Source organism: Petromyzon marinus, chromosome 55, assembly GCF_048934315.1.
Source record: "Petromyzon marinus isolate PM22_M1 ecotype Great Lakes invasive population chromosome 55, UKy_Petmar_22M1.pri1.0, whole genome shotgun sequence".
Classification (NCBI taxonomy): domain Eukaryota; kingdom Metazoa; phylum Chordata; class Hyperoartia; order Petromyzontiformes; family Petromyzontidae; genus Petromyzon; species Petromyzon marinus.
The window spans coordinates 3,938,047-3,952,040 of NC_133721.1; the positions used below are offsets into that span (position 1 = coordinate 3,938,047).

The 13,994-nt window shown below is 51.7% G+C and overlaps 1 protein-coding gene across 1 annotated transcript in view; it reads left to right on the forward strand.

Moving 5' to 3' along the window:
- Positions 1–6,547: 6,547 nt before the first annotated feature.
- LOC116954620 (MAM and LDL-receptor class A domain-containing protein 1-like) overlaps positions 6,548–13,994 on the forward strand; it is a 29,138-nt gene continuing 21,691 nt past the window's right edge. The window contains exons 1-5 of the mRNA XM_076052225.1: positions 6,548–6,690; positions 7,028–7,089; positions 7,752–7,901; positions 8,621–8,880; positions 12,320–12,398. Of these exons, the coding sequence (XP_075908340.1) occupies positions 6,623–6,690; positions 7,028–7,089; positions 7,752–7,901; positions 8,621–8,880; positions 12,320–12,398 (619 nt within the window). The 5' untranslated portion in view covers positions 6,548–6,622. The remainder of the gene's footprint in view (positions 6,691–7,027; positions 7,090–7,751; positions 7,902–8,620; positions 8,881–12,319; positions 12,399–13,994) is intronic.

Here is a 13,994-nt window from a genome sequence, read left to right on the forward strand (position 1 = left end):
GTGCGCGAGCACAGTTCCCTGAGGAACGACGGCCGTCTGTACGCCAACGTTAAGGACGAGGATAAACGGGTCATCGCTCCCCTTAACGAGCGTTTGAGCGGCCACCAGATCCAGCCCGTTTTCCCCAGCCCTCGAGGGCCCTAACAGAATTCCCTGGTCCAGAACACCGGGCACGAAAGGCCGACGCAAGCGAAGGGGCACGAGCATTTGCGCCCCGGGAGGTACACGCACCGTCCGAGTGACGAACGCTTGTATCGACGCGCACGCTGCCCTTGAGGTGACAGGGGAAGGCAGGAATGTTACCCGTCGGCCCGAGGGAAGCTCGATGCAACCCTGATCAATTAGAATTTTAATCGGCATTTTGCCCAAAAAGTCCGTCCCCAACAAGCACGGAACCGCCAGCGAGGACGAGACTAATATCGGCCCGGAGAGTTTGATATCGCCAATGCAAATTTGTGCTCGAATTTGGCCTATGATACCCAGCGAACCCCCGTTCGCTGCGTAACACGGAACGGTGACTGGGAGCAAGGGGCGGCTTTGAACGGGAAGAATATTATAAATCAAGTCTGACACAATGGTCGCCGAAGCTCCCGTATCGACGAGGATACGCACCTCGACCCCGTCAATGTGACCCGCGACCACGGACGAGCCTGCCGACGCAGCAACAATGCGGTGGGCCAATTCCGTCCACTGCCCCGGCCCGAGCACCCTCTCGACCCCGCCGCCACCCAACAAACCAATGGGCGTACCCCGAGGCCCGTACACCGAAACGCGCGAGGTGGGGACAGGTGTGTGCACAGGCCGAGCATGTGGGGTGCCGCGACTTGCCGGGTTGCGATGCGGAGGCCTGTAGGCTGGAGCGCCGTCCGACCGTCCCGGCTGTCGTTGACGAGGCGCCCGGCATTCCGCAGCCACGTGGCCCTTGCGGCCACAGTTGTAGCACGTGATGAGCGCCTTGGGGTGCTCCTGGCGATCCGGTGTGGTCCGAGCCGGCCTCCCTCCGGATCTCCACTCCACCGGGCGACCCGCCGCGAAGACCTCCTCGGAGGGGGGGATGGTCGGCGTCCCAGCGCACACCGCAGCTGCGCCCTTGGGGACGAGAGGTGATCGACGCTGCGCTATCAGGTGCGCGTGGATGTGTCTTGCTGCCCGCAAGGAGCACATGTCCGCGTCGTCCTCTGCGACGATGACGATCTGTAGCTCCTGGGCCAACGCCAGGAGCTTCTCCGTCACCATCGCGTCCACCCCTTCGCCGTCCATCCGCGGGAAAGCCGCTTTTGCGAGGGCCAGGAGAGCCGTGCGATACGCCAGCGGTGGCTCCTTCTGGCCCCTGCACCGCTCGTGGAAGAGTTTGCGGCAGTCCGACGATGGCCCGTAGACTATGGTGAGGACCTGGAGCGCCGACTGTAGCGTAGATCGCGTTGATCTGGGAGCTGTGATGAGCGTAGCAAGGGCGTCATCGTCCAGCATGGCCGGTAGCGCACTCAACGCCTCGTTGTCCGTCCAGCCGGCCATCTCTTGATGAGCGAGAAAGCGGCGTTGAAAGGCCCCCCAGTCGCCGCCGTCTGAAACGAACTCCTTCAACACCGGCAGGCGTTGTTGAAACGATGGCTTCGTCTCTGAGAGGTGCCGCGCGCCATTTCCGGCCTCTCCACCGGTGTCTGAGGGGCTGAGGACACCCATCGGCGGTCGCGCAGGTGATGACGATGCGCCCGCCGATTGGTCATGACAGCGGGCGTCCGTTGGTGATGACGTCACCACCGCTGATTGGCCCACAGCGTCCACGTGGCGCTGCGACCCTCCAATCGCCGTGGCGGACACTGTCATGGCGGCAAATCCGAAATCTGGTGGCTGTGTTTCGGCGGGAATGGCCGTTGAACGGCGTTCGTCTCTCTGCCGCCTTTGCGCCCGCAGCCCCGCGCGGTTGATTTCCTCCAGCGTGGAAGCCGCGGCATACAGCAGCTCAGCCAGTCGAGAGTGAGCCGCCTGCAACCCGTCCTCCATCGGCGGCCACTCCTCCAGCGGCGGCTGCTGTTGGGGCGTCTGGGACATCCCAGGATCGTCGGCCGCGGCCTCTGGCGCAATCCCAGGCGAGCCGTCCTCCTCCTGGGGTTCCTGTGATCGGTTTGTACTCCTTGTGTCCATTTTAAGACCACTTCTGACACCAGTTGTAGTGGGTTCCAGGACACGGAGACGGCAGAATAGAAGCAGCACTATTTATTTAAACCTTAACAAGGGTTACACTAGAAGGGGTAGCGGCCCCTCCACCCGTATAACTCAGGAACACACCCCAGGCTCTCTGGCCTAAGCTCTAGGCTCCCAGTTCCTCCTGGTAGGGCTCTAAGGGAGGCTATCAGATCCGGCCCTGGTTAGGCACAGATCTCGGCACCCCGCCGACCAGACCGGCCCTTAGAAGGACTCTGACTCTGGGGCTCTGGGGCCGCACCACTGGTTTGCTGTGCCGGCCCTGAAAAGGGCAGCGGTCACAGGAGTTCCAGGGTCTCACCTAGCTGGCCTTCTTTCTTCACTGGTTGCTTCAGCCTCGGGCCCCACACTCTGCCCCGAGCTCCCTGGCTCCCCGCACTTTATACCCACTGGAGCCTTAGCGGACGTTGTTGTAGCCACCAAGGTGTGGGTGAACCACACCTTCCCGTGTCATGTGTTTATTCCCCATAGCACCCCTACAAATACATAAGCAGAAATAAATATTGTGTAGTCTGATAAGCCAATTTGACAGGGTTCACTCTTCTGGTTCTCATCAGTAGTGTCAGGCTTGCTAGAGAAATGCTGCTTGTTTATTCGATGTCATTGGTGAGAACACTCCCCCAAAGAGATCGGTCCTTGTCAGTGCAAAGAACAATGTTGTACAGGAAGCCTGAACTGCTGATGAACTCCAGAATATTGAAAGAGGGGGGTGATGGGGGTAGTCTTGACTCAGGCATAACTTGTCTCTGAGCTAAGGCGTGCTCAATATCACGTCGAGTTTAACTACAGGTATAGCTGGCCACCATACTAAATTAATGTACGTGTACAGAACGGAAGTGATAGTGTTTTTATTAACCAAAATAATAACAATGATGACAATAGGAGTGGTTTGCCAATGGGTCATTTCAGAGCAGCTACGAGCAGACCTGTCTTTATAGTCGTGTGCGTCACCGTGGGGAGTGGTGGCCTCGTGGTGAGCACGAAGGTGCCCAACCACACCGCTCCCCTGCGGGCCATCACCTGGGAGTGCCCACCCCCTGCCCCGAGTGCCCCCCCGCACCGCCCCCCGAGTGCCCCCCACCACGAGTCCCCCCCTCCTGCCCCGAATGCCCCCCACACTGCCCCCCCCGAGTGCCCCCGCCACGAGTCTCCCCCCCCCGCCCCGAGTGCCCCCCTGCACCGCCCCCCCCCCGAGTGCCCCCGTCCCCCGCCACGAGTCCCCCCCCCCCCCTGCCCCGAGTGCCCCCACCCCCCACCACGAGTACCCCCACTTATACCGTACGTAGCCAACCATACTAATCGAAGGTGCACGGGGGGGGATGGACAACAAACTAAACACGACAACAAGCAATCTCGCCAGCGACAACTTGGCCATGAACCAATGCCTCGGCCTGGTCCCTTCACTCACGATCACCTTTTTGGGATCACGTTGCTATCACCATCCTAGAATCGATTAAAACGATAAACTGAGCGAGTTTTTATTTGACCAGGTAAGCCCCACTGAGCTGCTGTGTCGCTTTTTGCGGAAACGATCTGGCTATCACAAATGATAGCTCAACGAGGTGGGCTTATCATCATGTGGACATTTTAAGCAGCCAAAAACTCGCGTGATCTTGATTCAAAATGTGGAGATAAAAACCGGAGGACCCGGATAACATTCCGTACGACCACGGGGAGAGAGAGAGACACGAAAACTCCAAATAGACAGCAGGCGTCGGGGTTGGAATCGAACCCACCACGACCTCCTGTATATCAAGCGATGGAGTTAACATCTCACCACCGCGGCGGCCCGGTTTGGAAAAATGCGGGCGAACATAGTGGACTCGAATTGGTTAACGATGAGAAAACCCCACCACAGCAGAGTCATGATGCAGGCCGGGAAAAAAAACTCACGAGTTTCAAACAAGATATATACGCACAATATCTTGTGCCTTGAAATGGAAACATTTTAAGAATATAACTTAAACGTGTAACGTTCCACCACCGCACATTTATTCGCTCATTACATTACATAATTACTCAGAGGCGTGAGATGGAACCAATATGAACTGGCACCAACAATTGTCCATGCTCTGCAGTCCTCTCTCGATATCGCGGTGTTATCACGCCAATCAATGAGTGTTTATACATGTGGGAGGAAACGTGAGCAGCCAGGAGATCCCCGCGTGCGAGGGGTCAACGCTCTATCCCACACAAACGGAACAGTCCACATTTTCGCTTTACCGCTTTCTCTCTTGGCGAGCCAGGGTCATGGCACCTCGATGCTCACGGGACGGGAGTTGCACAACATTTGATGCGATCCGCCAACCCTCGCTGCTGCCTCCACAGTGCTGGATCACAGGCCACGTGCATAGTCACCACCGCCCGGCTGGAGAATCATTGTCGCTATTGGTGGGATGGGGTGGAGGGATGGTGACACAGTTGTTCACAACCTCAGTTTGATAACAACGACAGTTTCACCACGCGAACTCCGGCCATCTTCACAGCAGTGACTCTTGGCTGGCCATTGAACAAAGGCGGTCACCGCAATGCGCTGTGCTTGTGGCAAGTTTGGCACGCTCTTCCTTCCGATATTAGGAAGCCATTGGAGCTATGCACTTTTAAATCATCATCTAAATTGACAATTCATTTCTTTAGAACTGCTTTTTGCCTTTAGTTTGTTGTCTTTCCCCGGCACCTCCGATAAGCACGGTTGGCTACGTACGGTGCAAAAGAAGTTTAACATATACGTACAACCGCGACTCACATCAGTGGCATATTCACCAACCTGCACTGGCCAGCTTGATGAAGCAAGGTCATACAACTCTCATGACTGACGAGGCATGGCTTGACAGAGGGCTGCTGTAAGTACTGAAGCTATGTGTGATCTTGGTGACCGTGCAATTTATTAAATAGTAAATATTTGAACGGTTATGTTACACGGCATGCGTGTCTGTCCTTAAAATATATCTCCCGTAGACCAGAATGAACATTATAAAAACTGAGAACTTGAAGCGAGAATGATGACGGCATTGCAAGACCCTGACGGGATGTGATAACTTATTGGGAGGCCTTCATCCAGCAGTGGATTGGTTATAGCTGTTGATGATGTTTCTCTTCTATTCCTGCGTGTGGAAATATGTTCAGGAGCTAGATGCCAATGTCAGGGTCTTCTTGTCATGAAGAGGGTTTCTGCAGATAGTTTGTGTGGTTTTGCTCTTCCTCCTCTGTTGAAGAAATAGCGCAGACTACAATGGCTTGCTTAAATGGTCAAGATTGGCGAGATGTCAACTACCTCGCTTGGTATGCAGGTCGTGGGTTCAATACCAACCCTGGCGCCTGCTGTATATTTGGAGTCTGCGTGTCTTTCTCTCCCCGTGGTCGCGTGGATTTTTCTCTGGGTCCCCCCGGTTTTCCCCTCCACATTTAGAATCAACGTCACGTGGTTTAGAGTGTTGGCTGCTGCTATACATTTACACTTGAGAGGCCAACTTCGTTGAGCTGTCATTTGTGGTAGGCCACTTCGCTTCTGTAAAAGAGCTCCTACGTTGCTGCTCAGTGGGACCTTACCTGGTAAAATAAAATAAAAGTTAACTTTAGTTTGTACCACGGCTTGTCCTGAACTTGCAATGCAAGAAGAAGAGCTGTGCATCGGCCAGTCGATGAAGTTGCAAATGTGGTTGACGGGGGTGAGACGACCCTGATGCCTGCTGTTGTATATTTGGACTTTGCGGTGTCTCTCCCCGTGCTCGCGTGGATTTCCCCCTGGGTCCTCCTCGTGGCGGCTCCACCTGTCACGCCGTTGTCGCCTTCAACGCAACGACACCCACCGTCATCCGGGGGCGAAAATGGGCGTCGTTAGTCGGATTGATGGTTTATTGTGACGACGACGATTGTGGTGGTGGCGACGACGAGAGCGTGCGGAGTTTTGTGACGGGCAGTGTTTTTTTTTTATCGTTTTTTGCTTTCCCGATGATTCTCCACGACCCAACAGCCGAGCGGGCGCACGACCGACAGCGGGTGATGGATGTTGTTCACGCGAGGCCAGAGTCACGCGGCCGCTTTGTTGGGTCACGCCCGACGGGACGCGGCCGCGTTGCAATGCAATCCGAAGGCACCGTTTGATGCACGAGACGAGTGCGCCTTGAGCAACCTCCCTTGTTTTATTATTAGCGTAGACATTTAAGTAAATAACAATCACAAGCGTGTGACGTGCGTACACGATGTCGTCGTCACCTCCCCTCCCCCGCATGTAACATTGTCAAATTCTCGATAAGTAAAGAAAATCTCCTCCCTGTGTAAACAGAACATAGGTCAGCCCTACAGGGCCACGCGGGGCCTTTATAACCCCGAGGGTGCTGCTTACAGAGGAGGTCAGAGCAAGGCAATTCAGTGGCGAGGTGGTAGTCGGATTCATAAAGCCACTCACTCGAACAGAATGGTCAGCAGATTTGTGGTCGTGTTCATAGGCTGCCAAATGGCATGGCCCTTTCTTCAAGAAACAGGGTAAATTCAGCGTACTATAACTGCTACTATCGCTCTGTATACTCTGCAAATATAGCAATGTCCTCAATGTTATTCGTCTTCTCTTGTATGGCTCCTATCGACTTCAATGTTAAATCCTCCCATAGACTTCAATGTTCAATCCTCCCATAGACTTCAATGTTAAAGACTGTGTTTTTTTTGCATTCCGCCGGCTGTTGGCTGAGTGGGTTCCACTCTGTTGAAAACGACGATGCGATGCACGCCGTTTTATGCGGCGATGTGCAGCGTGGCGTGGAACGTTGACTTCAGTGTTTGTCGAGCAATCCGCGGGAGTCGCTGATTTTTGTTGTTGTTGCAGAGCCTGGGCACAGAACGCTGCGAGCACAACTGGCGGAACACAGCAGCAAGTCACGCACAACGGTGAATTAAATCTCAATTCCGCAAGATCGTTATCATCGCCGCTGCTGCTCTTTCATTCTTTATGCATAACCGCGATACATAATGAGCACATATTGTTTTGCCAGCTCAGTGGTTGCTTTGTTGTCAGAATGGTTGGGTTCTGTGTTCCGGATTTCTTGCTTTCCCGGATACGCAAGCGTAATCGTGGTGATCAAACGGGTGCCGCGGTGGCGAGATGTTGACTCCCTCGCCTGGTACGCAGGAGATTCGTGGGTTCTATCCCGACCCGGACTCCATGTATATATGAAGTATGCGTGTCTCTCTCCCCGTGGCCACGTGATTTTTTCTCCGGGTCCTCCGGTTTTTTTCTCTCCACACTTAGAATAAACATCACGCGTTTAGAGTGTTTGGCTGGTGCACATTTCCGCGTGATAAGCCACGTTCGTTGAGCTGTCATTTGCGATGGCCAGTCCGCTTTTGCAAAAAGATCTATGTAGCTCAGTGGGGGCCTTAACCTGGCAAAAAATGTATCTTTTTTGGTTTCCTTGCCATTGGCCAAATGTCGTTTTATTTCGGTTTGCAAAGGCGGCGAGGGCTGCTAATTCCATCGCTGGAGGTCGATCGTTGAGCAGCGACGGTGACGCTGGGAACGGTTCTCCCTACCGCTCCGTGTGTCCCCGCAGTGACCTCCGTCTCCTGCGATTTCGACGACCACAACGACCCCTTCTGCGAATGGAAGCAGCTGTGTGAGGGGGACGACGGCGAGTGGATCCGGACCAGCGGGCCCACTCCAACCGCGAGGTCGGGGCCCAGCGGAGACCACACCACGGGAAGTGAGTGGAACGCGCGAAGGGGGGGGGGGGTTGCGAACAGAGTAAGAATGACGGCGTGAACAGCGCTCAATTGTCATAGTCGAAGGGGGGGATTGGGTTTTAGATCCTGTTAGTGCGATGTTAACTGCCTCGTCTGGTATGCAGGAGGTCGTGGGTTCTATCCCGACCCTGACGCCTGCTCTATATTTGCAGTTTGCGTGTCTCTCCTTCATCGTCACTGTGGCTAGGAGATGTTAACTACCTCGCCTGGTATGCAGGAGGTCGTGGGTTAGATGCCGACCCTGACGCCTGCTGTATATTTTCAGTTTGTGTGTCTCTCTCATCAACATCATCACTGTGGTTAGGAGATGTTAAATACCTCGCGTGGTATGCAGGAGGTCGTGGGTTCTATCCCGACCCTGACGCCTGCTGTATATTTGCAGTTTACGTGTCTCTCCCTCATCATCATCACTGTGGCTAGGAGATGTTAACTACCTCGCCTGGTATGCATGAGGTCGTGGGTTCGAACCCGACTCTGATACCTGCGGTTTATTTGGAGTTTGCGTGTCTCTCTCTCGTCAACATCATCACTCTGGTTAGATGTTAAATACCAAGCGTGGTATGCAGGAGGTCGTGGGTTCGATCCCGGCCTTCACAGGTGCTCCTCGCTAAAAGCACTTGCCCCCACAGTATGTTAAGGCTACACGGGAGATCTTTGTCTTTGTCTGCCCCGCCCTCAGACGGCTGCTACATCTACCTGGAGGCTCACAACTTCATCGAGACGCAGACGGTGCGGCTGCAGAGCCCCGCGGCGCGCTGGGCGCGCTCTGCGTGCCTGCGCTTCTGGTACCTCATGAGGAGTGAGGACGCCGGCATGGCCCTCAACGTCTACGCCAAGGCGGGCCCCGCCGAGTCGCTCGTGTGGTCCCGCCAGGGCCCCCAGGGAGATGCCTGGAAGCGAGGATCGGTGACCCTGCAGGCCGCGGTGGAGGCCACCTCGGTACGGCACCATCCCACTGCTCTGATGGAATCACCATGGTTCTATTCGGTAAAGTCACATAAAAGTATAAAACAACAAAAATAACAAATAAAAAATTCACGACGTTTCGGCCACAACACAAGTGGCCTTCTTCAGGTGAAGGGACCAGACTGTCTCGAGGACAGCGCTGGAGTGAACACAGCCAAGCTCAGACCGCGACCTTTAAGCTGTGTGAGAGGAAGCAGAGCGCCTTGACAAAGGAAATAGCATAAAAAATAGCATTTTATTGGCGGACTTAGCATGATGCCTCGTGAACAAATCTCTGATAAAAACCCGTGGGTTTGCAAAGAACCTTGGTATCGGAGAAAATTATATCGTGATTACCCACAGCGTTGTAGCAGTGATCAGCTACGGCAGAATAATTCGTTCTGCCGTGTTTCAAATCTGATTTGTGCTCGCGAATTCGTTTCGTCTCCCCGATATAACAGTCACCACAGGTGCAGATCAATCTGTAAACTGCGGGGTACTGTAAGTCAGGAATGACATCCTTCATGGAAGGGATCAGGTTACGGATTTTGTGTACTGTATTGAACCGGACCAGGATCTTGTGTTTGTTTAGAATTTTGGAGATCTTTTTAGTAATGCCTGCTATATATGGCAGTGTGATGGTTTTGATCGGAGTATCAAGTGGTTGTTTCTGTATGGAGGGAGAAACAGCTTGGCAGATGGTACGGTCAGAGTATCCATTCCTTTTGAGGGCCAGATGCACATGTTTTAATTCACTGGTCAGGTGGTGTTGGTCCGAAATGCAATGAGCCCTGTGGTATAACGTTTTGATGAGATAATTATTTTGCGTCGGGTGGTGGTGGGAATCAGGTTTCAAGTAGGAATCTGTGTGGGTGGGTTTCCTGTAGACAGAATGTCCCAATGAGCCATCAGGTCTCTTCTCAAACAGAACATCTAAGAATGGCAACTTGCCATCTTTCTCCACTTCCATGGCGAATTTGATGGCGGGGTGTCTGGAATTAATGTGGTCTAGGAAAAGGTTCAAAGCCGGGAGGCCATGTGGCCAAATGACGAAAGTGTCGTCTACATATCTCTTCCACAGGGAAGGTCTGAGGGTGCAAGTCTGGATGGCGTCTGATTCAAATTTCTCCATGAAAATATTGGCTATCACTGCTGACAAGGGGGATCCCATGGGGGTACCCTCATTTTGTTTGTAGAAGGAGCCATTCCAAGTAAAGTAGGTATTGTTGAGGCAGTGCCTAACCAGTGCAGGTGTATCGGGGTCTAGTCCATGTTGGACCAAATTTTCAATTATTTCAATGGTATCAGGTACTGGGACCTTGGTGAACAAAGAGACCACATCGAGCTGACAAGGATATCGTCAGGGGACAGTACAACGTCTTTGACCATAGAGACCAATTGGGCTGAGTTAAGTACTGCTGAGGCGGTCTTGCCAGTGAAAGGCAGCAAGGTATCTGACAGAAAACGGGCTAGTCTATAGGTAGGGGAGTTGATCGTGGATACGATGGGTCGTAGTGGGGTGCCTTCTTTATGAATCTTGGGAAGACCATAGAATCTAGGGGGTCTTGCAGCAGAAAGTTTTAGGGAGGGACGTTTAGGGTGGATTAGGGAAGTCGAACTTGTGATGATCTTGTTGGTTTTTATCGCTAGGCTATTAGTAGGGTAATTTTTAATTTTTGAGTAACTTCCATCGTTGAGCAGATTCTGGATTTTGTTGTTGTATGAATCTTTATCCATAATTACAGTAGCGTTGCCTTTATCGGCTGAGAGGATGACTATGTCACTTCTGTTTTTTAAATTAGCGAGTTCAGAGCGTTCATTTTTGCTGATGTTGCTAATGGGTTTCTTAGCATTCTTAAGAATAGTGGCTATTTAAGCTCTCGCAACATCTGCTTGGATGTGTCCTACGCCTTGATCACTGTTACAACGCTGTGGGTGATCACGATATAATTTTCTCCGATACCAAGGTTCTTTGCAAACCCACGGGTTTTTATCAGAGGTTTGTTCACGAGGCAATTCAGATTTACAAACACAGACACAATTTCAACCGAGAAGATGGTTTCAAATTAAGCAACCATTGGAAAGATGTTCTAAATCGAACCAAACATTAAACTAATTTTCAATGGTACAGTATATTTTTTCAAGTAGTGGTATCCCAAACTTTCGCAGCTGCTTAAATTCCCTTTTCACACCATCAATATGTAAACTCCCCCTCCCCCCCTCGCCGGTCTGCACATGTCCCCCCTCTCTACATGGTTCATCATGCTAAGTCCGCCAATTAAATACTATTTTTTATGCTAATTCCTTCGTCAAGGCACTCTGCTTCCTCTCACACAGCTTAAAGGTCGTGGTCTGAGCTTGGCTGTGTTCACTCCAGTGCTGTCCTCGAGACAGTCTGGTCCCTTCACCTGATGAAGGCCACTTGTGTTGTGGCCGAAACGTCGTGAATTTTTTTTTATTTTTGTTGTTTTATACTTTTACGTGACTTTACCGAATAGAACCAAAGAGTATGGATCCTTGCAGTCACGAAAGCTTCAAATCTAGAACAAAATATAATCTCCCCCTTCCACCGTACATGTAGCCTTAACAGACTGGTTGGGGAAAAGTGCTGTTAGCGAGTAGCGCTCTTGAAGGCCGGAACGAGTAGCACCACGCCCAGTGGCCTTTGTCTCTCCAGTGGCGATGTTTTCACACCGCGCCAGGTACTCACTTGAGGCTGAGTCGACCTAGGGGAGGCCCAGGACCGGTTCAGATAACCATCACCGGTGTTGGCCATGAGCGGGAATCGAACTCAGGTGGCCATGTTGATAGCGCAAGTCACTATGCTTCATGTTAACTGGAGCGACAGAGGTGCTACAACGTGGCCCTGTCATCACAGTTGTATCCTCATTAGGACTCGCCAGAGGCTGATTGCGGCAGCTAACATTGGCGACTGCATTGATGAGCCCCCATAGCTGTCAACCCATACGGTGTACCCCGTATTCTTGTTGCAATATGGGCACATTTTGTCTTGTCTATTTGTGTTTCTACATTGTGTTGGGATTTTGTCGGATGAATGTTGAGTTGTATAAAGGGCCAATAACGGTATGAATTGGTCTGTAACAAGTTAAGGCACTGATAAGGGGTTGACAGTTCATATGAGCCCCGGGGACGAAACCAGTCTACGGCCGCGTCCTCGTTTCACCGCCTGTCCGCTGCTCTTAGGACGGCCGCGTGGCTCTCAACCCTTCGACTTTGACGGAAACCGGGACGACAAAAACGGCCACGCATTGGTCCGCCGCCGCCGCCGCCGCCGCATCCCTTGCCCTGCAATGACCCCCCCCTTGACGACGCGCCTGATGCTCCTGCTGCTCCTGCTGCTCCTGCTGCTCATGCTGCTGCTGCCCCTGTGCCCCTGCTGCTGCTGCTCCTGCTTATGCTGTGTTTTTCATAGTTGGTGCTCGAAGGGGTTCGAGGTCTCACGTGGCTTGGGGACGTGGCAGTGGATGACGTCTCTGTGCTCGAAGGATGCGGTGAGTTTCCTCAGGGGGGGGGGGGGGGAGAGGCGTCTACGCCATCGTCTCACGGGGGTCACATCATCACATGGGTGGAGTTGTCAGCTTTTAGTCAACGGTAAGTTTGGTTCGTGGTGGAGGGAATTTAGAACCGCAGTCAGTGCGGTGCACAGCCTTGCCCTCGTTATTCGCGAAGGTTACTCTCCGGACATGCTCGTCAACAGAACCATTTCATGAATGATATTGGGCCTACAAAACCCGATCTTTTAAAATTGAATTACCTTAAATAAATGCAAGATAATTAAACACGTGAAAATGATCAGGAATCAAAATAAAATGTGTTAGAATAAACAATGTAATTTTTAAAAATATAAAATAATAGTTTATAAATTAACTTACTTTAAATTTTGATTTAAAGCTTTCGTGACTGCAGGGACTCATATTCTTGGTTCTTTCAGTAAAGTCACGTAGAAGGGAAACAATAAAATAATATAAATATAAAACAATAAAATTCTCACGATGTTTCGACTGCAACACAAGCAATCATCATCAGGTGTGAAAACCACAGCAAGAAAATTTGAAAAAAAAGTGGCGGGTTTTTTAATGTTAGCACCACGGAGAGCGATTTGGCAGTTATTCAGATGGTGAGACACTGCTTAACCAATACATACTTCACTTGGAATGGAACTTTCTACAAATTGAGGGCACCCCAATGGGCTCCCCCTTATCTCCGGTTGTAGCCAACATTTTCATGGAGAAATTTGAGACTGACGCCATCCAGACTGCCACACTACGCCCAACCTTATAGAAGAGGTACGTGGATGACACTTTTGTCATCTGGCCACATGGCCGGCCTGCTCTAGACCAATTCCTCGACCACATCAATTCCATACACCCAGCCATCAGATTTACCATGGTAGTCGAAAAAGTTGGCAAGCTACCTTTTTTGGATGTCCTAATAAAAAAGAGACCTGATGGTTCAATGAGCCACTCTGTCTACAGGAAAGCTACCCATACGGATGCTTACCTGAAACCGGATTCCCACCACCATCCATCCAAGAAGAATTCCCTCATCAAGACTCTGCACCATAGAGCCCAATGCATATCCGACCAGGAACACATAGCCAGTGAACTCAAGCACGTACACCAAGCTCTTAAGGCGAATGGTTACAGCAACTACAACATCCACAAAGCTATCACTCCAACCATGAAGAAGGACCCTCTTGAGGAGCCGTTCAAAACCATCACTTTACCCGACATTGCGGGGATCACAAAAAAGATCTCCAAAATCTTGAATAAACACAAGATCCAGGTCCGATTCAACACATTACATAAAATCCGTGATCTGGTTCCGTCTGCAAAAGATGTGATTCTGGACATACAGTACCCTGGCGTCTACAAACTAAGTTACCTCTGTGGTAGTAGTTGCATTGGAGAAACCAAACAACATGTCTCGGACCGCATTCGTGAACACAAAGCAGACCTAAAACACGGTAGGACCAACACCTCGGCCGTGGCAGATCACTGTTATAATTCAGTAGGTTCACATGACATTGACTTCTCCAAGACAGAGGTTCTTTGCAAGCCATCTGGCTACCATGAGAGATTCGTTCA